The 26,598-nt window shown below is 39.9% G+C and overlaps 1 protein-coding gene across 5 annotated transcripts in view; it reads left to right on the top strand.

Moving 5' to 3' along the window:
- The window catches only part of VTI1A (vesicle transport through interaction with t-SNAREs 1A), a 350,990-nt gene that overhangs the window by 205,166 nt on the left and 119,226 nt on the right, over positions 1 to 26,598 (top strand). For 3 of the 5 annotated variants that reach the window (XM_019555772.1, XM_019555773.1, XM_019555774.1), the window contains 2 exons: positions 5,403 to 5,473; positions 11,909 to 11,970. In XM_019555772.1, coding sequence (XP_019411317.1) covers positions 5,403 to 5,473; positions 11,909 to 11,970 — 133 coding nt within the window. Of the gene's footprint in view, positions 1 to 5,402; positions 5,474 to 11,908; positions 11,982 to 26,598 lie in introns of all 5 variants that reach the window. The other 2 variants (XM_019555775.1, XM_019555777.1) reach the window with 1 other exon arrangement.

Genomic DNA, 26,598 nt, shown 5'->3' with positions numbered 1-26,598 from the left:
AACTTGGCCAGTCCACTCCTGACTCCAATGTCCACATCGTTAATGAAGATGTTGAATAGTATGGGTCCCAGGACAGAGCCTTGAGGGACCCCACTGGTCACAGGGCACCACGATGAGTGACTGCCATCAATCACAACCCTGTGGGTCCGACCACGAAGCCAATTTCCCAGCCAGTGGATCGTGGTAGAGCCAAAGCCACAACCGGCCAGTTTGGCCAAGAGGTGATCATGGGATACCAGATTAAAAGCTTTTTTGAAGTCAAGATATATGACATCAATCTCTTCTCCCTTGTCCAGGTGATAGGTCACCTGGTCATAGAAGTGAGATTGGTCAAACAAGACCTACCCGCAACAAACCCATGCTGGCTGTCCCTTAGGATGTTAGCTTCGGGCACTACACCAGAGCGCCAGGAGTTTTCAAAGATCCGTGCCAGGGGCTGGGCTATGACGCTCGCCAGCTCCTTGAGTACCCTGGGTATGCTGGGTATGCTTCGTTTTATCAAAAAGTACAAGTATCCACTACAAGCAGAAGTGAAGTTTGGCTATGAATGTTACTGTATAAAACATGTTGGTTTAAATGTCCATTTTCATAACTTTGAGAATAGCTGGCTTACTGGTTCTCTCTGCTTTTGCTTTGACATAGCTTGCACATGACACAGGTGTGCATATAGTGTACATGTAAGTGTACATATATGCACTTAAAATCTATGTAAGTATGATTATATAATATAGGGGTGGCAAACCTGCACCGCGAGTGTCACAAATGGTACGGACAGCCTCCATACGTGGCACACAGCAGGTTGGGGAGGGGGCAGGAAGAACACTGGCAGATAGGCAGGGAGCAGAAAGCGCAGCAGTAGAGCAGGCAAGGAGCACAGGGCAAGGAGCAGAAAGCTGAGCAGCAGATCTGGTAAGGGCAAGGGATCAGAGTGGCACTTGGAGAGAGAGATTTGTGGCAGGCCTGCCAGAAAAGTTGGCCCACACTCATTTAGTGGATATCATAGCTAGTTTTTTTTTTTGTGATGCAGGCTATTGCATCACAGGCACAAGCTCATTTTTCCTGATTTATGGGGGTTTTGTTTGTTTGCTTCAAATAGCTTAAGTATTTACTTACCATACAGGCAAGACTGATTTTTTTTTTTTTTTTTTTTTTTTTTTTTTTAAAGAGCCTTTTTCTAATCATTCAGCCATATAATACAAGTTTTTAGAGAGAGGCTAATGTACCAGCATTTACCCAAGAGACAAATATGGCTCTAAATGAGCATTGCCAGTCTTTGGATAAATAAATACACATTTTCTTAATTCTGTGGGAGGATTCTCAGTTTTTCTTTGCCTGTGGAAGGAAAGAAAATAATAGAATCCAGCAGGAACAATTATTACATTTATAGGCTGATAAAAGCCAAGCAAATTAATTTATAAAGGGATGCTGTCAAATACCTTTGCCTATTCGTTCTATTTTACTTTCTGATCTCCATTTTTGCAGTGTCCTCTTAGAGCCTTTCAAGTACAGATACTTTTTTCAATGAATGTTCTTTCTTTATTTGGCAAACTGCTTCTTAGCCCCACTTTTCCTTTTGAATGCAGCTGTAATAAATACGACTATTTATTTCACAACTGTAATTTATATTGGTCAAAGCATCTTTATTTATGTATCTAATTGTGTGCAGACTTTTGGGAAGTAATATGGTTATAGTTTCTTGTACAGCCAGCCCATGTAAGGCTAGATGCAATTTTTGTAGTTATGCCTTCTCCCCCCACCAAACACACACTCAAAAAATGGGCTACTCTCAACATGCTCAGTGGTCAAACAGTTGATTTTCCCTGCTATATTATTAACAGCTTTAAGGCAGAATAAAGTTAGGACTAGGAGGCATGACATTGATTCGCCCTTTAAAACCAATACTTGTTTGTGAATGCATCATTGGACTGGATTGTGGTGGGTTTTTTTCCCCTTGTTCATTATGATATAGCTTAAGAATGAGATAATATGAGACATTCAGTTAGCACAAAAATCATACTAGTATAAACATACATACATCTTTGCTGCTGGATGGGTTAGCTGTAATTTAAAGATGTACTTTTATATGTCACTTTAGGGATCCTACATATATAAATAAATAACAGTATTGTTAAAATTAAGCTATTTATTTGTGTCGTGGCAACACCTTGTGACCCTTTCTTGGAGCGGGGATCTCATTGCGCCAGGCATTATGCAGAAATATAATGAAAAAGAAGTTTAAGCTGCCTTTTTACAGGCTGCACCTAATTTACAGTCGGCAGCCAAAACCGAAGGGTTCATGAGTACAATACACCTTTGCACAATATCTGACGGCGCTCAGGTTCTAGTGCTGATCTTAAATGTATGCATCCTTATTACAGCACATCCTATAAAGCTGACTACGGTGCATAATTTTAATAGCTTAGTCTCTGATCCACATTATAAATAGCCTGAGAGGATCTTAGCATGCACTCCTGGATTAAAACCTGAACATTTGAACGGGGGGAGGAAAACAGAGAAAACCTGGCGAGATATGTAAAGCGATGCCAAATATGTGGCAATAATATCAAACTGATGAGTCGTTCTATTGGAGGGCTCATAGCATCCCCTGCTATCACCTCATTTACCTGAGTGAATTTATCTTCATTTCTGCAGTGTTATTGGCTTGACCTTCCATCTGCAAAAGTCCTATTAACTGCAGTGCAAGTTTGGAGACCAGAGCAAGGGTCTTTGCATCAAGGGGCCAGTTTCAGATGTTCAAACACGTTGCCAGGATTTCAGTGTCGCCTCCACTAGGTCTCTTTGTTCAACTTCTGGTGCTCCTTTAGCCCAAGGAAAAGGGCCAAAGATCATCAGTGCACATAGAATAAAATAACTCCTGTAAAATTGATGATCCGCCCAATTATTTATCTTTGGAGGCTGTTGGGAGGAAATGCAGCTACCTCAGTTCTGGGACCCCTCTGCCAGGTTGAACTTCATGGCTGAAGGTTTAATTCCTGTGTGTCATATCAACAATTCATTTTGTGATATTCTGGCTGACATGCTCTCCTTCCTTATTTATTGATGTCTTCAGTCATCGGCAATGAGAGGAAAATACACTATTCGTCAAAGTGACGGTGTTTTACCCTCAGTTACAGTTGATGCTGCTGTCACGTTGATGGTTAGAAAATAAACTAAATCATTATAAAAAGCTAAGAGTGCAAACTTGCCAGTGAACGGGAAAAAAGATGAAAAAATACAGGAAGTGCTTAAATTTGGATTATAAAAACAGCCGTGTCGTCCAAAGATATTTTTTTTGCATCCGAGTTGCAAAATATTGGGCCGTTTAACTACCCTGTCTTTTTAGTTCTTCCTTTTGAAAATACACTCTTTTACATTTCCATATCTTTTTAAAGGTTAGTCATAGATAATTGTTATATTTCAACCTGGAGCCACTTTGCTAGACTTCGATTGTTTTAGCTTGATTGTTTGATTGTTTTTCGTTTTTTAAATAAAAGAAACGGTTTTAGAATGATTGTGTATACCTGTTTTTTGTGTGCGTTCCTGAATTTTAAGTGCTTCGATAGTGAACGAGAGAAAGTATGTTCTACTTTTATTTGGAAGGTTGCTTGGCCTTCAAACATATACAGATTAGTCTTGAATCATTTTTACTCATCTGCATAGCTGTATACTCCACCTTACAGTTTTTTAACTCGGTAACCACATATCTTACCACATTTCACCTTTGGGAGGCATTGTATATACAGCTAAAAGTAAAGAGCAGCAAGCCAGCAGGGACCAGATAGCATAATGGGGATGTCAATTTGTGGTCAGATATCTGAAGAAATATTTATCTTACTTGTACTGTACTTGGCAACAGACACAGACATGTAAACTGTAATGAATTTCTCTGGTCTTTATCTGACAGAATATATATTACCTTGCATTGAAATGAACTTACCCACAAAAAAAAAAACCCCCAGAAAAGAAAAGAAGGTGCCTATGATTTGTTTCCCTATAGTAATAATAATAGTAGGAATAACAGTAGTAATAGAAACATGTTCAAGGCAATTCTAAATCGGATAATTTCCAGAAAATTTAAAATAGTTTAAAATATTTTATTGCTTTTTTTTTTTTTTTTTTTTTTTTTTTTTTTTAATTGATCCCTACTAGCTACTAGTGTTACAAGGATGGGGTCTTGCTCATTTAGTAATCCAGGACTAGACCTCATTGAGTAACAGCAATAACAACGTAGGGGTTTTTTGTTCAGAGCAGTGCATATTCTAGAGAACTTCCTTGGTTTTGGCAATCATATTTTTGGCAACTTAGGCTGAGTAGCCTCAAGGTATGTGCACATGGCTGGAAGTCAGAAACTCCTGGTTGTTTCAGATTTGCTACCTGGCCTCAGGCAAGTCGCAACCACTTGTGTCCGTTTCCCCACCTGTAAAATGGGAGTCCTATGGCTTCCTTTCCTCCCCTACGGGGATGTAGGGAGAATTAATGAATGTTTGAATAGAGCTTTGAGGATGGAAACCTCCAGTATGTTACACAAGTATAACAAGATAATAATACCTATCTGTAATAACTATTTCAGCTTCAGACCAGTATGTGATTAAAGCTATTTCAAGAGTAAAATCCTGCCTTGTCCAAAATCTTTGTGTTATGTCTCGGGGCCTGAATTTTCTCTTTGACTTTGCAGCTGTTTGAATGCAATAGAGACTATGAAAGCAACCAAACTAAATATGAACAAAAGACTATTCCCACCAATTTAACTTGGATATGTATTATCAAAAATACTAGGAGGCTTAGAAAAACAGGTCTCTAAGCATGTAAGAATTGCTGTGTACCCCAAAATGGCACTGCCAAGGAAGCAAGGGAGGACCCTAGTTGTTGGAGTTGATATGGCAGGATCTCATTTTGGTATAAATAGCTGGAGTTGAGGAACTTCAGAAGACAGATCTTCTACTAATGCGTCTCTTTGAGGAGCTCTGTGAGTGTTGTTTGCATCTGAGTGAAAGCTTCCTCATCTTTCCTATCAAGCAAAAGAGAACGAAAAGGGGGAAGAGAGTAAAGAACATGTGAGAAAAATTAACTCCCGCTACTTGGAGTAAATTTGAAAGTCCCCCTGCCTTTGTTACATGGGACAAAGGTCAGCATCTGTCCACGGGGCTTAAATGTCCTCATAAGAATTTCCAGGGGACAGCTCGTGCTTGGATTGTTACTTCTCCATTTTTAGGTTACAACAGAAACTTAAACTTTGTGTTGGTGATTTCCTTCTTTTTGCAGTTAGGTGGAGTGATTAGGCCAATGTATATTTAAATGCAGTTGTTCCTTAAATTTCTTTCTTGGAATTTAACCTGGCATTTTGAGGGCTTACAGTCAAAAGCTATATTTTTCATGATTTACTTTTGGATTTATTAATGCAGAACAGATTGGACAGGAGATGCTGGAAAACCTCAGCCATGACAGGGAGAAGATCCAGCGTGCTCGGGAGAGGGTAAGTTTGATGCTAAAGAATTGCTGGTTTAGGATTTTATGTCCTTTGGGCAAGTTCACTGCTAAGCAAAAATAATCCGTCACATTGATTAGAGCCTTAAATAAGTCAATTGTGATATCCTAGTATATAATCATCATCTATAACTACCTATTAAAAATAAGACCAGGGTGGAGGTAGGACTGATTCTAGCAACTCTATCCCACAGGCAGACTTATTGAAATGAATGGGTCTGTGCTTGGAAGCAAACACTCCGGTCCTGATCCTGCCACCAGGTCTGGTGTCCATCAGTGCTCAGATTTTCTATAGTGCCCATTTCTATAAGGTGTTAACAATGTGGAGATATTGGACGCAGCCTTTTGACAGTCGAAAATAACTTGGCAGTAAGCACCAGGCAGGGACAAAATCGTGAGCACAGCCATGGACTCAATCTCGAACTACTCGGAGAATCAGTGCAAGCTAATAGAGGGAGAGACTGGTTCCCTTCCATGTTCCGCCACTGGCGTACTGGCTGACCTTGGGCAGATTACTACTTCTTTTTCAGTTTCCACATTGGCAAAATGGGGAGAATGATACCAACCTCATTAATAAGCACTTTTGAGATCTGATGAAAATTGCTCCTTAAAAGCCAAGTATGATTAGAAGATTAACATAACAACTATTAAGAAAAGAATAGGTATAATTGTCTGATAACATCATTTCCTTGTTTTATGGAAGGAACTGGAGTGTCTAGGTGCATTATGACTATGCAAAACAAGGAAGTGGAAGAATTGTGACTGCAGAAGCATATAGGACTGTGAAGTACACGCTTCAGGTCTGGAGGGGGACAGGTTTCTGTTTATTCCTGTTTCCAAAATCTGATGCCAATCAGCAAGAAGCATCAGGAGTTGAGAAGAAATTAGGAGAGGAGAGAGCAAGAGAGGAAGCAAAGGAAGGGAGCCACAACTCTGGTTTGCCCCAGGGGCAATGATTTTCTTGGGACTAAGACCCACTAAGACAGCGTTCATCTTTGTTCACTTAGAGGTGAGAGAGGTGATGCTCAGTACACATGCCACCTTGGCTGTGTTAATCCCCCAACATCTTTTTTTAAAGCAAAGAGGACCCCCTGTGCTCCTGGCCCACATTCAGGGTCCCCCCTTCTTTCTCCATGAGGCAGACATATCTAAATACTTTTCTGTGTTACAAGTCACCCAAAGGATTTTATCCAGATGACACATTAGCTAGGAACATCATCTTTTATATATATGTATCTGTGTATAGATTTGGTCAGTTAAGAAAACTCATGTGTTTACCAGCCTCTCCCCCATCTTAAAGAAGTTTGGGACATCCTGAATTGGGGAAGACCTTTGTCCACAAGACAGCTGTACTAGGGCCCTTTGATTCTGAACATATGCCCCATGCCAGGCACACTCACTGCGTTTGTCTGCACAGCACCTAGGAGTGGACTTCATCACGCTGGGGTACCGGTTGTGGTCAAGTCACAAAGGAACTTCATGTTTTTTCTTTGGAAGCCCCTGTGCTATCCTAACAAATCAGGCCCTTCCTTGAATGCCAAGAGAGACAGAACCCAAGGTAGATGGTGATCTGTTGAGCTGCAAGACCGACGTCTATATTCCTCAAGTGACAGGGTCATCAAAGAAACAGCATTTCATTGTTAATGCAATGGAACAAAGCGTGATCAACCTGAGGTTGAATTCCAGAGAGCTCGTTTTCTGGGTTCTGGGCAAGAGGCCATAAATATCCTACTAAGCTAATTGAATAGTCCGTAAATACATCCAGTGACCCTTAGCATAGTCTGAGAAGCTTTTGTGCATGTGTGTTTGAACTTTTGGCCCCCAGTCAGTTGGACTGAACATCTTCACCAGGAATCAATGCAAGGAAGTGGATTATATTTATCTCCTTTTAACAAATCCTAGTGATCCTCATAAAAAAGAGGCGAGGCAAGGGAATATGTGCTTGTTGTGGCCCCATGTTTTTTGCAGTTACACTGTTCTCAGCTTGCCAGAAATTAGTTCTGGCTTCCTGGAGACCTCCTTTTCCAGGCTTCCTGCCTGAAGTCCCATATCTCACCGATATGAGATCACAGCACAGCTTGGAAGCCACATGGAGCAAGATCAAAAAGAAATGAACTTTTGCTGGGTAAGCTGAGTGAAGAGCCTCCATGCAAAGACCCGTTGTCAAGTTTCTGGTGCTCATATCCTGTTTTGTACTACATAGTTAGGGCTTTGCTTTGGAGGGATTCAGAAAATTTCCCCACTTAATCCATGTGAGTGCATAGGTCTGCATTTTGAGATCCATTCAGAAGTTACGCCCTTGGTTCACGTCTGGAAGTTTCCTGTTTTCTCGTTTCTTTTTGTTAAGGTTGGTTTCCCTGAGTGGCCAGTATCTTTCCACTACACGTTCAATGGCATTGTCACAGCAAATAAACTGTTCGTGAAGGACTATGGTTTGACAGTATCAAACTGGACTATTGTATTCACTTTTTCGGGACTTGTTGGGAAAATACTGACAAATTGGAGAGATTTACTTACGAGTGATAGTTAAATGAGTTAAATATATGCATAGCTTGGCTAAATAGTAAAGACATGATAATAGTCTCTAAATGTCTGGAGAATGAAAATCTCAGAGAGGGAGAGGAGTAAAAGTGTCAAAATAAGTATAGCTAGAAATATTTGGAATAAATTAAGAAATTAAAGATTTAGGCTGCATATTTAAAAAAAAAATCTCTGAAAGTACAATGTCAAAAACAATTCTACAGGACAAATTACCCCACTTCCGGAATCATTTTAACTAGATAGGATAAAATTTTAGAGTACTAATGACTGTTTAGGAACAATCCTAGTTTGGCACAAGTAGACAGTATGACTTGCTAGTTTCCACCACACCCCTCAATTCCATGAATCTCAAGTCCATCTTCAATTCCTTCCATCTTTTGCTCTCTATTAAAAAGACATTTTAAAATGTCATGCACTTGTATAAGGAATACAGATCTCTAAAACTCTTGGTTCAGAGGTGATTCCTTTTATTAAACCTACTAGAAAATAGCAACAACAACAAAAAAAGATCTTTCTTTGTAAGCTTTCGGGCACTCATTTAGACTTTTAAGGGGCGATCTCAACACACTTTCCCAAAAAATCCTTAATTTTTCTTCCTAGCACTCATTTGAAATAGAACAACATTGTTTTGTGTGGGTGTGCGCATGCACGCTCGCGTGTGCGTGTGCATGTATTTTGCCCAAGGCCACATGGGAAAGCTGTGAAAGAGCCAGGAATAAAACCCAAAATTTCTGACTCCAGTCCTCCACCACAATTTCATTTCACAATTTCTTAACAAGAAAATGTGAACGATTAAAGTTTTGGAGGATAAACACATCATGATAGTCCCCAAAATAGACCAGTATTTATATTTCAGAACATACTCTTTGCATGTATCCTTTTTCCCCTTATTTTATCAGTCACGAGTAGAGCCGTAAATCTGTACTTCAGCATCCAATGATACTGCAACCATCTAAAACAGTTCCCTGGTTTGACCTAGCTGAGGGTAGTGTGACATCAGCTGTTGCACAGTGATCAGGTATTTGCAGGGAAATGGAGAAAAAACAGCCTTTTATTTAGAAATGAAATATTTCAAAGCATACTTACAGTTTGAAAAGTCTTCATGAGTTTTCTGCCAATGGAAGAAAAAGAGCGTGGGTTCTTCTCCTGTCCTCTAAGGCTGTAGATGGAATCATAGGATTATAGGCTGAAGGAGACCTTACAAGGTCATCTAGTCCAAACCCCTGCTCAAGGCAGGATCATCCCTCACTAAACCATCACCAAGTGTCTGTACACAGACAGATTCCAAGTTTGTTCTGATGTTCCCTGTGCTGTTATACCTTAAGTATACTAGCTCCAAATTATTTTTACTAAATGGCTTTGCCTTTTGTCTGTGTAATGGCTGTGTAACTCAGCCTCCTCTCCCTCTCTACACTTAGTAGTGATTATGATTTCCAGATTTGCCAAAGCAATCTGAGCAAAACTGACCTAAAATTTAAAGATACACAGCAAAAAAATTTTTTTGCAAGAAAGAGAAAAAAATACTGAACACCTCTGCCCAGCATTGAACGTCTGAACTTAAGATGAGAGCAATGCAAGGTATGTATTTATACTTTGCTGTCCATCTGTATTTGGGATAAAATATTAACCCTTATTAAGCTTTTTTTATTTTAAATAGCAGCAATTTTTTATAGGGTGCTAAGACCTGATTTTACATGTTGAATTGTCTTGCCTTGCAAGCCAAATTGGGCACGTCTACATGAGACGTTTACTATGCAGTAAACATCTACGTGTGTTCCCCTATTAGGCTGGAATAAACTCATATACACCACGGTGGGAGCGTACTTGTAAATAGTTGCACTTGTAAATACAAGTACTATCCCGCTGCAGAGTGTAGATACTGCTTGGCTGGCTTGGGCATGACTCTGCTTCAGTGTGGGGTCTGTCTGCTGGCTATCCTCATGCTCCAGCCGGCCCCTCTGCAGCACGTTGAGCCAAGGGAAGCAGCCTTGACCCCCCCAGGCTCCGTGCCAGCTGGGGCTTCTCCAGCCCAGCTCAACATGCTGCATATGAACAAACTCCCGAACTAATTGCTCCTGGGTGCATGTTCAAATGGCACGCCTAGGAGCAATAAACTCTGGAGCAAATAGCCCCTTGTAGGCTAGAAGGCACAGTTTCCCACATTTTTCTTCTTTAAAGGAGAATCCATTTTTAAAGCTTGTTCATGACCCTTCCATATATTCTTGCGACCCACTTTTGGGTCATGACCCACAGGTTGAGAAATGTTGCAATAAAGCATTGGTTGTCCGGCCAGCTGAGTCATGCCATAACTCATTAAATCAGATGTGAGGATGAAACAGTAGATGTTGAATCGTTGTGTACCCATACAGAATACAGAAGCTCCTCTTCCATTAACTCTCTCAGCAAATCCCCACTCCTAAGGATAACTCTCATTGTGTCAGATGAGACATGGGTGCCTTCCAGATGGTTAGCCATTGGTCAGCAGAAGTCTGTGGCTGATCCATCAGAGATCTCACTGGCCTAGGACTAAGAGATTAAAAATTCCTCAGGACAGTCCCTTCGTTCCTAATTTTGCAACTGCAAAAGCAGATTGTGGAAGTTCTCTCTCGTCACCTAAAAAAACTAATGTATTTCCTAATGTTTCTTTTACTTTCTCCTTTACATTTGGTTGTGTTACATAGGTATGTCCCCACACTCTACGCAGGTTTTTCCCCCTGAAGCTATATCTGCATAATAAAAATAACGGCTTTATTTCTTTTGAAGAAAATTGTTGCTGTGGATTTCAAAAAAATATATATAGCGCATTTCAAAAAAAGGGGGGGGGGGGCTGCTATAGTTGCCAGATTTTACTGTCAGGTTTTATTCCTGATTTTGCTGTCAGTGCTGAAACGATATAGAGATTCAAGATACCTGTTTTTCCCAAGAGTGAAATATCTAGGACAAACCAGCAGAACTGAGTGTGTATGAGAAGACCGTTCCCCCACAAGGAATGCAATAATTGGTTGGTGCTTGTCTTCTGGTCTTGAAGTACAAGTGAGAGGAAGGTGAGGGTCCTTCTCTTAGAACAGACTGCGACACCAGGTCCATCCACCGCAAGGGAAGACCAGCATAGTGCTGTTTCCCAGCAAGGTCTCAAATCATCAGAAGTCATCATTCAGAGGCTCTAAAAATGCTTTGAAACTCTGGGATCCAGATGCTCATTGCTGAAAACATCACACTTTGTTATACATATGGTTTGCACCATTAGTAAAGTTTGCAAAGTATTTGGGGATCCATTCAGTGCAACTGCCCATACTCTATAAGATCAGGACCAGCTACCGTCTTGACAATAGGTACAACTTTGCTTTGTTGGCTCCATGGATATATTCAAGGTCTGTTTTGCACTGTACAAATATAGCAGTATTTGGTAATGCTGGTTTTCCTTCACATCGTTTTATCTGGGGAGCATCTTTGAAAGCCAATGAAAGAAAATCTGTAAAAAGCCAAGAAGAGCTAACACTTTGGGTGTTTCTTCATCTCTTGATGCCCACGCTTAACTCCTTCTAATATGCATAGGCATTACACACACACATCAATGGGAAATATAGATATCAATCTGTATTGCATTCGCTCATCAGACCTTTATTGCTAGAGCCTTTGCTCTTTGTCATCTTTGTTGCATTGACTGTTTTATCTTTCACAGGTTTCATCTTTATGTAAAGAAAAAAAAAAAAAGGAAGAAGAAAAAAATTGCACTTAAATTTCAGAGTCTTTGCTATGGTTCTCAAATGTAAATCTATTGTAGGTTAAACTGAGGTTGCTTAAGCCAGCACAACATTGTGCTGTTGGTACAGAATTGAGAGTGTGTGATTTTTATGTTTTAATATTACCCTTTTCTCCTCAGCTTAGAGAAACAGATGCAAACTTGGGGAAGAGCTCCAGGATCCTAACTGGGATGTTGCGAAGGTAAGGCCAAGGTAGGGACACTTTTCCCTCTCTCCTCTCTCTTTCTGTCCCCCACCTCCCTCCCTTTTTTTTTTTTAAACCGTGTCACCGAGTTTTGCTAACTTGCGTATTTTTCTGTATAGTCCTATGTGTAGAATCTCTTGAAACTAAAAGCTGATATTGAAGCTGGCTTGCATTGAAGGAGGGGAAAGAATCAGATTGGAGGGAAGGTTTTCCCACAGAGGTTTTTCTTACACAAAGGAAAGAATTTAGTCTGGCTGTAACATAGTTTTCAATAGCCTCAGGTGCAGCCGCTTTATGCAGCCATTTGTCTTTCTTGTATTCCAAAAATAAGTTCCTTCTTCGCGATACCTGACCCATTATTTCGGGGGACGCAGCCAAGTATTTTAACACATTCGCTTGATTTTATTCTTGTCCGTTCAGAGAAGCGTGTGCGTGTTTGTGTGTGTGTGTGTATTTCAAAGTATTTGTACTTATTTAGACTTGGAGCATAATTCTTAATTAAGTCTTTCATTTTGAATGCAATAGGGAGCACGATGCACCAGTATTATGAACCTGTGTCCCTAGGATTTAAAGTAAGGTGGGAAGAAACATTTTCAGCATCTTAAAAATCTATCTCAGACTGGGGGAAGGAAGTAATGGACTGATTTTCAGTTGCCTTGAATTTAAATCAGCAGCTTACCAGGCAGCCTTTTTTGAATTGGTGGAATCCCCTGACCTGTGGGGTTTATACAGCAAAGCAACATTTATGTGGCTCTGTGATGTCCATACTTTTACGGTTGCATTCAGCTTCTTAAAGAAGGAAAGGGTCAGCCTAGTGGGTGGTGTCAGACGTTATGAGAGAGAAACTTTTTAAGGAAGATGGAGTTTAATAGAATATTCTGCAAGGATTTGATATGAGGTGACCCTTCAGAAGTCCCTTTGCACGGTACAAGCTTTCATATTGTGCATATTTGTTTAAGGCAGTTTGGTAAAACTTTTTTTTTTTAAAGCAAAGTTACTGGTTTATCGCTAGCCCTGGAAAATGCCGACAAACAGAATTTAATAAGTTATTCTTTTGTGCCAGCTTTATCTCTCCATAAGTCGAGTTGGGAAAATAGCTTTCTTCGTTCCATATATACCCAGCTGACAAAGGTTAAGATAACTGCCCCTTATGCCTCCATTTCACCGACTTCTCTCAATTCCAACTCTGAACCGTAACATAGAAAATTCTCTGATTAAGAGTAATATGTAAATGACATAAACTAAATTCAAAATCCACAGAGAAAGGAAGTGGCAATTGAAAGAGATGGTTGAGTGCCTGTAGACAATCAAAAAAAACACACAACCAAACCCATAGCCTCCCCAGGAAGGGCCCTGCGACATGAGCTGTAACGAATATTCTGCATATGTCTCCATTTTGTCAAATCTCATTAAAGGGGCTTCTTGCTTTATGTCAATTGAGCTGTCTAAAAATCATTCATCATTTTTAGTGTAAAAAAATCATGCAGTTATTTAAATAATATCATATTAATGTTAAAGTTCAGCTGTCACTTAATAGTATGGCTTAATCAGACATAGCATTTAGGAAAAATAGTTTTTTCGGGCTTTACTAGGCTTTCAGGTTGGCAGATTCAAATAAGGATTTATGGGTTTCTAAACCAATGTATTTTTTCCATGTTTATGCTTGATGTAGCTCAGCCTTTTTGGCAGGACCCTGTAGTCTGTTATTTTCAATAAAATAAAGTATCTCCTCATATTGTGTTTGAATACATTTGCAAGTAATTTGGAGAAGCTGAAACAAAAACATATGCTGTAACCTTTGACTTTGTTTTGTGTTTGGGAATCACAGTGAGAAGTCCTAGTTTATAAGTGCTCCATAAAACAAATGAAAAATATGACCTTTGTAAAATATACTCGAGGCTCTGTTTCCAGACAAATGGATTATGTAGTCAAACACTAAAAAGGCATGTTTTTTAATGTCAGAAGGCCAATGGATTTCCTTTTTCTTTGTCAAAAAAATGCCTGACTGAGTCACCCATCTGGATAAAAGGCAGATTAAGGTTTGGGCCAAGCAAATAGGGGGGATACCCATGGAATGATACAGATGTGTGTCAGGAGGTGCCTGCGCAGTGGTGATGCACACAGGAAGAGCTCCTCTGAAAATTTGCTCGCGCCTTTATTTGCAAATACTTACCAGATTCCAGAAGAGACTTCATTTCATTTTAGCATTGTAAGGACAGACCTGGCTGGGGGATAGTCCAACCTCGGCAGCTCCCAAGTGTTAATTGAATTATGGAAGGAACAACAGCAAGATGCAAAACCAGGAAGTCAGCAAAGATCTCGATAGATCAAGTAAAAGTGTAGGAAAGTAATTACCGTCAATTGGCAGTTGGGTCTGAATTCTGCTTACTGTGCAGGCACTCATTTAATTACTGGAACCAATAAAGAACAATGATATAGGGCTATTATCATACGGAAAGGGCATTAAGTTAAATGTTGCAGTTTCTACTTGCCGGTAGGAATCTGCTGCTATTCTTTGAAGCTGTGTGCCTGCCTTAGTCATTAATGCGATCTGTTAAATGGAACTGTTTTGAATTTTTTACAGCTGGAAATGTCTGAGCACCTTTTCTTATGAGCATGATCAGATGTTACTTTAAAAGCTAGATAATTTGATAGACTTCTGTTGCATACTCTTATGGTATCCAAGTATGGATTTAGGAACTAAAATGATGTGTGGGATCCTTTTCAGCTACCTGGTACCTTTCTTTAACATTTAGAAATGGGGGCTTGAAGTGAAGACGGGGTAAATCACAAAGTAAGACGCAGCAAATTAATGGCAGGTTAGGGAGAGAAACCTTACCAGTGGGGGGCAACCTTTTTAGTAAGCATGCCACAAATGAAGTCCATGCTCTCTCAGAGTACCACTCTGATTTCTTTTCCCTGTCCAGTCTTCTGGTCTTCTTTCTGCTCCTAAAAGAAACAGTCACCTCCTAGGTATCAGAGTTCATTATGTACTGCTGGAAAGTGCCTATGGGTATCCATTTGATGAAAGATCTGTAATAAATGTTTTAAAAAAATTCTTCTCACTTAACCTGAAACGTTGTCTTCCTATGTTCCCAAATATGCCATTTTTCTGTATAATGAAAAAAACATATGTTGGCTGGTGACTATGTTGATATCAGCAAATTGGGAAGGTCAGGCAAAAGGATTAAGAGGCTATTTATTCATATTCCTTGACACTTACCCAGATTTCCACACACATCATAAAAATGAAGACAGCCAACAACAATCAGACATTTTCAGTACATAATAGTAGCTCACCAAGTTTCCAATTACAAAGTTTCTAAATGCTAGTACAATAAATGTATTATATGTCTGGTATGCGTAATATGATTCCAACCTGATATTATGCCTCAACCCTATCTTATAATGAAGTCCCATCTGAAGCATCCAGTCTTGAACCTTCAGTCCCTTTCTGAGCTGTAAGAGTTTTCAGTCTATCAGAAAGATGTCAAAGCAGGTGTAAATCCCATCTCAAATTATAAAACCCCCATTCACATTTTCAGAAACAAAACTGTTGTCCATGATTGAGATCAGTAGCCATGATAAACATTAATAATGCAACTGGGTCAGTGTCTAAACAACTTGAACAGTCCAATTAGAAACAAATAAAACCAGGCCCTGAATAAAAATGCCAGGAGAGGTGAATCTCGATCCTACTATAAATAAATACAGCACCTGCCAGCTTCCTTTCTGGAGGAGCCATGGTAGAACCCAAGAGCTTTTTGACGTTATCATTGCTGAAAAAAGTAGGAGTCTCCAAACAACACATCTTCCCACTAGAACATCATTGCTTCTGACTTCACAGCTGAATGTTTTAATCATTCAGATTTTCATCTTCCTAGTTGTTATACATGGTATGCTGAAAAAACTCATGAACACAGCTGCCCATATAAAAGATCCTATTTAAGACTTGCTTCTAAAGAGGACACTGCTGTTAATGCAATGGATGGAAATGATGCAATAAGTGTCCAACTTTGGATAAATTATGTGAATTGCCAACACCTGCATGACCATCAATATTAGAACCAGTAAAAGGAGCAGCAGTAAAGGCACTGCAACAGTGGTGAAGGTGTCTCACCATGATTCCAGAGACATAAGATGAAGCTGCACTTCATATGCATGCAAAAGGCAGCTCCCAGTTGACACAGCTGTAAAATAGGGTTTCAGGTAAATGTAACCAGACCTAATTCTAGCCCTGTTACTCCCTTGTGGTAACTGTAATTTCTAGCATTCTTCAGCTATGCTAGCCATATGGGGTGCTTGTTTTGGGGGAGCCTTGGGTCTTTAGTAGGGTTGTGTAAAACTTTGGTAGCTGATTCGATTTGGAGGAGATTCAGTCTGATTTGGCAGCTGAATCTCCAGAACCGAATCAAATCAGGACACCCATTAATCTCTCCAAATCAAATCAGAAGCTTCCGATTCAATTCGGAGAGATTTGACAATTCGGCCATAGACTCAGCTTTATATGTTTATTCTTCCTACCTTGAGGTACCAAGCACAGCTCGTGAACACTGAGATGGTGGGGCAGATGGAGCATACCACGGGAGTGTGGGATGGTCCCCCGCATGCTCGGCAGCAGACCCCCCCCCCCTGCTCCCTAGCTCAGTGACTGGTGCCCCCTGGGTCTGGGGCTGAACGCCGAGCCAGGAAGGTACAGGGGAGGGGGTCTACTGCAGAGCATGTGGGGGACACCACCGCTCTCCCATAGGATGCTCCATCTGCCCCACCATCTCAGCATTCACAAGCCATGCCTGGTACCTCGAGGTAGAAAAAACATAGAATCATAGAAGTCGGGTCGGAAGGGACCTCGTAGATCTTCAAGTCCGACCCCCCACCTGGGTGGGAGAAAAGACTGGACTCAAATTAGTCCAGCCAGGTAGTCATCAAGCCTCTTCTTAAAGATCCCCAGGGTAGGAAACATAAAGCTGTGTCTATGGCCAAATTGCTGATTCTCCAAATCGGAATTGAATCTTCAGATTCAGATTCAGCTGAAATGAATCGAGACAGTGATCCAAATCAGCTAATCGAGTCGCTGTCCCCCGCATCAGGCTGAATCCAAATTGCACACCCCCAGTAGTTAGTATTAGAGGGCAAACTTCTTCAACATTCTTCTCAGCAATATCTGGATATTATTGCCCAGCTCTCCAGGTTCCTTTTGCAATCTAAAACTTTTTAGTCCTATGCTTATTATTTCGTAGATGCCCTAAAAACTGCCTGTAGAGAAGATGCATGAGAAACTTCTGTGCCCTAGGACCAGATGTCACCAGCCCCTGCCCTAGATGGCAGCAGCAGAAGTAGCTCTGGTCGTTAAGCCTGCAGCAGTAGCACCTCTACACTTGTGCCTCCTCTAAGTCAGTGCCTTGCTCTTGTTAGGCTACTACTTGGGAATCTGCTTTGGGAATAAACTATGTTCTTTCTCCTAGCACTTTTCAAATTATTTCAGCTATTGTTAAGAGGGCCTCATTTCCTCCATTGTCCTTATGGCTGAGATGAAAATATAGTATCCTCTCAGGTCCGACATAAGCTTCCCTTCCACAGATTGATCAGGGTGGATAGCAACATAGCGTAGTGGGTGTACAGGCTCTCTTCCATGCTTCTACCTCTTTGAGACTTGAAAAATCAATTAGGGTCTGCTTTGGCTTCCCAGATATTTTCTTCTTCCTTTCTTGACCATCTAGCCCACACTTCCACACAACAAATATCAGAAAAAGACAGTCACATACTGATGCAAACTGGAACAGCACTGGGAGTAATCATGGCACTGTTTCCTCATGTTCCCTCCCTTACTTTTTTGCCCTTCAAAGAAGACCTCAGCCATAAACTTTTTCTTTTGAGCAGAAGCCTCCCTCAGTAGCAGGCATTGAGTATCCATAAGTGATTATTTTAAATAAGTGAGAGGCAAGGATTTTTGTGGCTGATACCTTTTATTGCACCAACCGGGATAAACTTAGACAAGCTTTCGAATATAAAACATTCTTCATCTGGTCTGAGGAAAGAAGCAGGCACAGCAATGATTAAAAACAATGGGTAGGGCTGTTGAAGAGGGGAGAAATCCCCAGGGGTTGCAGACAAATAATTAGTAGAAGAAAACAAGCCTGATTTAATGGGAGATCAAGACCTATCAAATGGAAGGAGGGGCATTATCACTTGTAGCGTGAAGGAAGAATTTCACAAAATGAGATGGATTATAATGTGCCATAAAACCAGTATCAATGTTCAGTCTCGGTTTCTTAGTGTTCAGCCAGCTGAGGACTTTTTTTTGTTCCCAAACTTGAGTTTTAAAGGTGTTTCCCTTGTCCATGAAGATAGTTAACTCAGAAAGAGAGAAGTGTTTTATGGGAAACGTGCTCCTACTGCCATTTGTGGGCATCTGTCCATATTTTATTTTAAACTGGATAACTTCTACTTTTACAACCCATGTTATCATGGTTTTAGGGAAATCTCCTTTCCAGCAAAAGTGTTGTGCATTTGGTTTCAAGCCAGCAGTTTTTGTTGTGGTGTTTTTTTTTTTTAAATAAGTTTAAGTAGAACCTGTTTTATTGGCTTTTAGGTACAGAAGGAAAAATATTTCAAGTGTACTTCTGGGCTGAAAAGTAATAGAAAGAGCATCTTTTTGTGCAGCAGACAGATTGTGAACTTGGAGTTGCATCTGGGACCAAGGCCAGAGGCACAACAAGCTCATTATTGAGCACCTGGAGTTGGGGTGGGCACAGGAGGTATGCTGAGCACTGTAGACCAGAGGGGTGTAGGGGGCACAGGGTATGGGTGTAGGGGCAGCACAGGCAGAGACTCCAGGAGGAAGTTTCTGGTGCTTTCTTGTAGTTGAGGCCCAGAGGTAATCCCCACTCACCCTGCCCTAGTTACACTACTAAGGCCTTGATTCAGCAAAGTCACTGAGCACCTACTTAACTTTAGGCAAGGGAACTGTGCTCGTAGTGAATCAAAATATGGAGGGAGCCAGTGCCAGCGGTGCTTACTTATTTCTTGGGGTAGCACCATTATCTTTGGCTTGCGCTGAAGAAATAGCTGAACTCCTGTTGTTTATGCTCTTAAACATGTGCCATAAATTATACAGGTTGCATCACATTGACTTGGTAATGGCACAGTGAAAACAGTATTATTTTTCATTTCCCAGCATTTAAATTAGCAATTTGCATATTACATTGATGTAAATATTTGCGTCGCACTGTTGAAGTAACCCTGGCCATTTATTGACAAACCTTGTGGCTCAGCTAATTATAAGGTATCTTGAATAATGAACGTACCATTGCTCTACGTTTACTGCAGAACAAATCTGAGAACTAATTACCAATGGTCATTCCGGTCATTTTTCCCACTTTAAAAGGCTGTCTTGTGTCTTTGTTGAAGTGATGGGCAAAACATCTGGAAAACTTAAATGTAATGTCAGCAAAATTCCTAAGGGTATAAACATCCTTCATTATTAGGAATTCCAACCCAAAAACATGTAAACCTTTAAGACATTTCAAATAAAGGAATACAGTTATCCTGGGGATAAAGAAACGTATCAATAGTACTAAGCAGGAAGAATTTTAAAAATCAGCATATATTATTCTGGGTTTCATGTTCTTATTTCAGATATGAAATGCTCTCTTATGTTTTTCAAGATGTATTTCATGTAATTAATGAGCAGTTAACAGCCAATTTCCAGATCTGGCCCAGCTTCCCGCAGACAGTATTATGCATGTGTGGAAATGATAAAAAGCCCTGGAAAAATCACGTTCTTTTCTTCTGTGGGCTCATCCTGCACAGTGCAGAGCTCCCTTTGCATGCAGCTGTTCAGCTCCCATATGTCTAGATAGGGAGAATTCTCAGTATTACACAGAAACACTCAAAGCCTCTGGAATCATGCCACGTACAACAATTTCAGTAATGCAGGCATGTTACGATGGCTAAATTTGTCCATTTTTGAGAGTTTAGCTAGGGGGAGGAAAAAATTTCCTCTGAGTTTGAAACTAAGCAAACAAGTCCATAAACAGTAAGGCGACTGATGTTTTATTTTAATGAAGTTTTTGATACATAAGGTCATAAAAAGGGTACATCTGCCTACTTTTATGCAAAGTGTTGTGTCCATCTCTTCTTCAGGCAGACCTGGGCATTTGTTTTATTTTTCAGTTCATGGTGAAAGACTTTATCTCTGTGCCCAGTTGACCACCTCTCCTCCCTTGTGTACATGCTGGACAATATTCTAAACAGCCTTGGTTAGATGGTCCTTTTTTTCTTTTTTTTATGTACTGTGGCCTTTATACTTTCTTTTATATCATCTGGACTTACTGTCTCATTTGTCCCCCCCCTGCCTCCCCCCTTAGCCAGCTATGTCCAGCTAAGCAGCTGGAAATAACATCATCTAAAGCACAGTTATGTTTCTGCAGGAAAAGTACGATCCCAATGGGCCCTACTCCATGCTAGTCATCCTAGACGACATATACCAAGAATGTAAGGTATTACAATAAGTTAAATATCATGTAACCCCTTGTAGTTGTGCTGTGCGTTGAGACCTACTTACTGTCATTAAGAGGCAAGAGCCTAAAGGAAGTAGTAAAGTTCACTGTATTTTGTGTCATGCAAGTGAAACAAAAGGCATTTCATAGTGTTATTCTGCAGCCAAAGTGTACTGTGACATGCATGTCATTTTGAGGAAAGGCAAGGCTCATGCCAGCCATGCTTTCTTAGGACAAGTGCAAGTTAATTCAAACATTGTATTCTGAAATAGCAAACAAAAAATGAAAATATTTCAAATATCCCTCAGGTTGCTTCTGCAGGTGAAGTAGAAAAATCATTGGCTTCATTGGTAGTCATTCAAGTTATTAAAAGCAACTCTTCTTGAGTCAGTGAATTTGAAATGTCCAACAGTGAATGGAGGGTCACTTCTATTTTGACCCCACTTATAGCTGTCATAGAACAACATATGTACACAACTACACCTAAGATATACAAAGGAATGTATTCAAGGCAATCGTTTCTAATCATAAAGTCCTATTGAAATTATGACAATTTGCATGTTGTCTTACCATGTTGGAGAACACTGTTTGATCTTTGAGATGACTGGAAGATGAGTATAATCATATGTAGGTAGGTAGCTTCTGTATGACTGTGTCTGAGGAGGCCCTTGTGTTCCATTATGTGCATGAAATAATTTCCATGCAAAAAATATGCTTCAGAGACTAAGGCTAGTAACAGAAGCTTCAAATAAATGGGTATAGGTCATTGGAAACTGGTTTAGATCTGTAACACAACAGAAGTTCAGTGCACATAAACCTCTTTCAAAGTGGCCAAAACCAGTTTAAGAGAAACCTGGATGAATGTAGTATTGGACTTCACTGATTTATGTTAAATCGGTTTATTCAAGCTCTGTCCCAGATTCCCTCCAGATTCAAGTTAGCTCACAGTTCCCCAGCATCCCAGGAGGCTTTGCAACTTCCCCACAAACCCCTTCCTCGCAGAATCAGCAGGCTAGCCTTGGCCTAGCTTCTGGCCTGGGCCACTGCAGGCATGCAGCTGCATTTCCAGAATTAAAAATGAATGTCTGTTCACTTGCATATCAGTTCAATCTACACAGCTTAGACTAACCTGCAAAGATTGAATCAATTCAGCCACAGGCGTTTTGACTGTCTGTACTTAGCCCAAAAGAGGAAATATTTGGTGCGCTGGTCTTACCACCTGCACTTTTGAAGTTCAGGATTGAGGAGGTAATTTTTTTTTTGTTGCATCACTTAGTGCTTTATTCTGCAAGTCTTACTTGTACGAGTAATTCTTATGCAGGCATTCTTGCTGTCAAAACTCTCGAATGAGCAATATTTGTGAAAGGTTTCCAGAACAGGGCCTGACATATGACAATGCTTCCTGATGAAATCCGAAACTAAAATACATGATCAGTTAGAGCTTGGTGTGGAAGATAAGTTTGTTGTTACAGTGGAAAAGGAAGAATTACACTGAGGGAGAACTTTTATCCCTGACTAGCACGTGGATATGCTGGACTGGACCTTGGCATCCTGGGGAAGAAATGCTCACATATCACTGATCTGCTGAACAGCTGTCTGTAGAATAACAAAGTCGTGAATTACAAAAAGGGGGGGGGGGGGGGGCTCATAATACGAGATTGTTTAGTCTGCTCTGTGGTTGGGGAGATGAAGATTTGATTATTTTTCCTGAGCCTAGATTAATGTGGAAGATTCAGTTCAGATCAAAACAGGCCTATGAAGTCGTAGCAGAATCACAGCAAGTTGTAATAATAAAAGAAAACACCCTTTTATAACTGATAAATTCCCAATTTACACCCAGTATCATTAAAACAGGATTCCATCAAAGGAAAGACTCTTGCAACCTGCTTGTGTATCAATGCAAATCTACACACTTTAAGCAGTACCTTTGCCCTGGACTGAGGTTGTCTCCAAGACAAAACAACGGGTCCTTCTTCAAATCCATATTTTATTAATTGCTTTTTTTGAGACAACTGAGGAATTACTGAAGTTGCACAGAATATACCCATCATTTTCTAGGAGAAAACAAAACAGTTTTGTGAAGGTTAAACCGTAGTATCTGGAAATAACATCGTTTGGACACTGCAAGTGTAAGTCATCAGTTTGAAATCGGTGGTGCGATAGACTTGCATCAGCTGAGGGCCTGACTCATATATTAAAGCTGTTGATTTTTAACATTGTTTGGTTTCATTTCTCATCTTCCTTGTGGTTTTATATGTGCTAATGAGTTCTATGTCTGTACACAGTTTCTCTTAAGTGGTATTAATATTTTCCAGTTCAGGGAAGCACTAAAAGAGGTTTCTTGTGACCCATGTGTGTTCTGCAAATATTTACTTATCATTCTGAGACCATTAACATGGTTAACCCAGAAAATCTCTCCATGTAACATTGATTATCTAATAGGTTTTGTTTAACTTGGACTTTGTAGTATTAAGACAAACTGTATTATCGGACTCAGAAGGTTATTGTAGCATCTGTATTGGATTTGAGATGAAGTGTGTCCTAAAGTACCTTCCATCCCTAGAGAATTCAATCTTCACCTTGCCTTTTGCAGAAGATCAATTTATAACTTACAAAGAGGACATGTTAGGCCAAATTCTTTTCTTGAATGCACTTCACAACTTGGGCAATTTGGTGCTAAAAATGCATCTTTCTGCGTATTTGTATGCAGATGCTTCTGCAAGCAAAATGTACACCTGGAAGTCTATAAAGCACTGTGCACTCTTATCACCCTGTTGAAATAATAAACCAGGGACTGTTTTAAAATGTGGTTCTCGATATGTCTGGTCTTGCCTTGTTATTGGAAGGCATATGGTCCGCTTTATCCATACGGGTGAATTCGCTTGCTGTTTTCTGTCACCGCTAGATTTTTTTTTTTTTTTTATGTAGTTTTAAGTGTGAATGGTTCACATGTGTCGATTGTGAAGGTAACATTGTTCCAGTGCAGTAAGCCAATTACTCTTAGTGGAAATATGGGGCCTTTTACTTTATTTGTGAGCAGCTATTATAATCCTAGACCAGTACAAAGCAATGTTTCACATTCACCAGTGTACCACACTATTACACTATTGTGTTTCAATCCACTGTAGGTGGATGGAGAACGTTAGCCATCTGTTTTATTTAATGATATAAATCAGTAAACAATATATGCTCTTTACACATTTGGCCATTCGAGATGCCCATATTTCCAGTCTGAATATTTACATTGTAAATTGGCGTATTCACATATCAGCTTGTTTCTGGTTTAAAAGGCTCGCTGTGTTCATAAGATGGTACAAAGCAAGCTCAGTAACAGCTCATACCCAGTGCAGGTGGTCGAGCTAGTTGCCACACAGATCAAAAGTCAAACAACTGTGAATCTTCCTTTGAAATGGCAGTTAGTGAGACAAGGCTGGTCTTATCTCCACAAACAAGAAAGTTATAGATATACATCATGAACTTACGAGAACAAAAGGGGGTTTCATATTCATCCATCATCAGAAACCCCAGTGCTGCAGACTTTTGTGAAAAACTTCTTTGGAATATAAAGAGCATCTTATTTTATTGGGAAAAATTTAAAGAAAGGGTTCAGAATTATTAAACATAAGAAGTGGTCACTGGTTTCAAACTTTTTGAAAGAGGAAAAAATCTGGCTTATCCCAAAGAGAAAGGTGTGGGGGAAGGGAAGGGAGTGCATTAAAAACAAAATGAATAAAGTTGTGATCACCCAAAAATGTTTCTTTAGTGATAGCCAGAATAAATCATTTCCACACATCTATGCAAATTTTATCTAGGAGAAATTTTCTGGTTTGTCAACATGTTTTTTTGAAGAAACAGATGAGGACCTATTTTAACTGTGCAAGCATATTTTTTTACAAAGTAGTTCCTTTTTATTTTATAAGAATGTTTCTTTAAAAATAAATTTCTGCAGCTTGTGCCCAGGCTTAGGTCATTTAAATGATTATATATGCAAAGCCAGCTTCTCATCTGATATATGCTGACATAGCTGCAATGCCTTCCATGGACCTACACTTTCTCAAACCAACTGAAGATCAAGCTCAGGCGCAAAGGCCGGACTTCCATGGGTTTTTTATGTCGACAAAGTCTAGTCACCTACAAATAAAGATACTTTGTAGCAATCCCTTTAAAAACGTAGCCCTGAAGACCACATCATATAAAGAGCTTTGTGTAGGTAGAGGGACCCTCTGGTAGGAATTTATGTGCAAGAGTCAAGGCCTTGCATTATATTTGTATTAATTTAAAATAACACTTGACTGATCTCTCTCCTGCCATTCCTGATACCACATATTTCAATGAACGGCTGCACCCAAGTTGAACGTAGGATGAATCAAATGTCTGCTTCAAGGATCTTGTTTATCTTGCTTACAATCAAGGCAGTCAATGAAACCAATGGCATGATTTCAATTTTTTATTTTAATGCAGGTGACAGGTGGGTTACTTGTATTCTTCTTTTACATTAGCATCACAAAGGTAGTATGAAAGTTTGACTGGGCATCAAAAGGGTTTCTGTGGAATCACTGGTGCAAAGAGAGAGTATCCATGGCCAGTGGATCAGAGAGGATAATCAAACAGCTAACAGCCTAGTTGCACCACGAACATTATGTACTGATGTTGCATGCCTCCCATTTACGCTTCGTTGCAACAGTCTATTAAAGCAAGAGGATACCTACTAAAATAATCTCTTGAGCAGGTTTCCGTGTTTTCACTGACTGTAAGATGCTTGCTGAAGGTGTAAGTGTAGAGAACAATATTTGTGTCAATAAAGACAACACGTTTTGAAAACATACCTGGAGTCATAACAGCCTCTGCGTACCCAGAAGAAGAGAAGAGCGATGTTGTCCTTGGTGTTTTGGTCTAATCCCAGTGCACACAAATACTTCCCACATATTTTAAAGTCTTCCTGGTGATTGTTAGAAAGGGTGTCCTTCTAATTACCCTCAACTGTGATGTATTATTACTGACTGTAAGTAAGCAGCAGTTGTTTCACTGGTGGCAAGATGAGGTATAATCCGTGCAAATATATGTAAGACATTAGGCAAACGGGTAGCTAGGATGATTTAGCCAGGGTTGAGCCTGCCTTGAGTAGGGGGCAGAACTAGATGGCCTGATGAGATTCCTTTCAGCCATACTTTGCTATGATCCTAAGGTAATGTAGGATCCCTAAGATGAGGAGCATCCTACCATTGCATACATTTTATGACCTATTACCACAACACTTTCACTTTGGAAGGAGTTGGAGGTAACCCATGTGGACTGCGCAGTTAAGGTTGACAGTCCAGTTTGCCTCCTAATTTATGGAATAGCGCAGTAGCCTTCCATGCAAACAGCCTTCCACTATTGCCATTGCCCAGCTTGTCTAGAGAATGAATATGTACAATTGAAATCTCTTAGATGAACTATTACTGATCCACATTGCCTAATTGGATTTTACAAATAGGATTTTGAAAAAAAAAATCCGTGTTCACATAGCCAAAAAATAATTTCCCAGAAACACCTATTTTGCCCTAAAAATACAGAAATGCACTTTTGCCACTAAGTTTAGCCATGGCAGTAATTTAAGAATCCATGGTTTCCAAAGATAATACCAACAATAAATCCATGGCTAAAAAAAATTATGTTGCCTTTGATTTAAAGCTAGTATATGATATTAAAGATTATTAATGATTTCAGAATTAAAGATTATTAATGATTTTAGAACTATGTACAATAGAAACATGTAGAGACATGGCCCTGCTCTTGGTCTGTATTCGATATGGGGAGCAGAAGGCAATTTCAATAGTAGTGACTCCTAGAGATTTATGGGAAGATGGAGGTAAGTTGAGAGAACTCTTTTTCCAGTTGCATTCTGTAGATTGTGACTCAGACTGGTACACTTGGCTGGTCAGTTTTGAATGGTTGAATGGAAAGCAAGGGAGGAATAAAATCCCATATGCTATAGATTTCTGATATAGGTAGAATTCTATATTGTGTGTGTTATATGTAGTTAAAAATGATAGATAGATTCATAGATTCATAGATGCTAGGGTCGGAAGGGACCTCAATGGATCATCGAGTCCGACCCCCTGCATAAGCAGGAAAGAGTGCT

Source organism: Crocodylus porosus, unplaced genomic scaffold (genome assembly GCF_001723895.1).
Source record: "Crocodylus porosus isolate Cpor-Errol unplaced genomic scaffold, CroPor_comp1, whole genome shotgun sequence".
In the NCBI taxonomy this organism is placed as follows: Eukaryota; Metazoa; Chordata; order Crocodylia; family Crocodylidae; genus Crocodylus; species Crocodylus porosus.
Note: the sequence above shows the minus strand (reverse complement) of the source record. Positions and strands in the feature narration are given on the sequence as shown.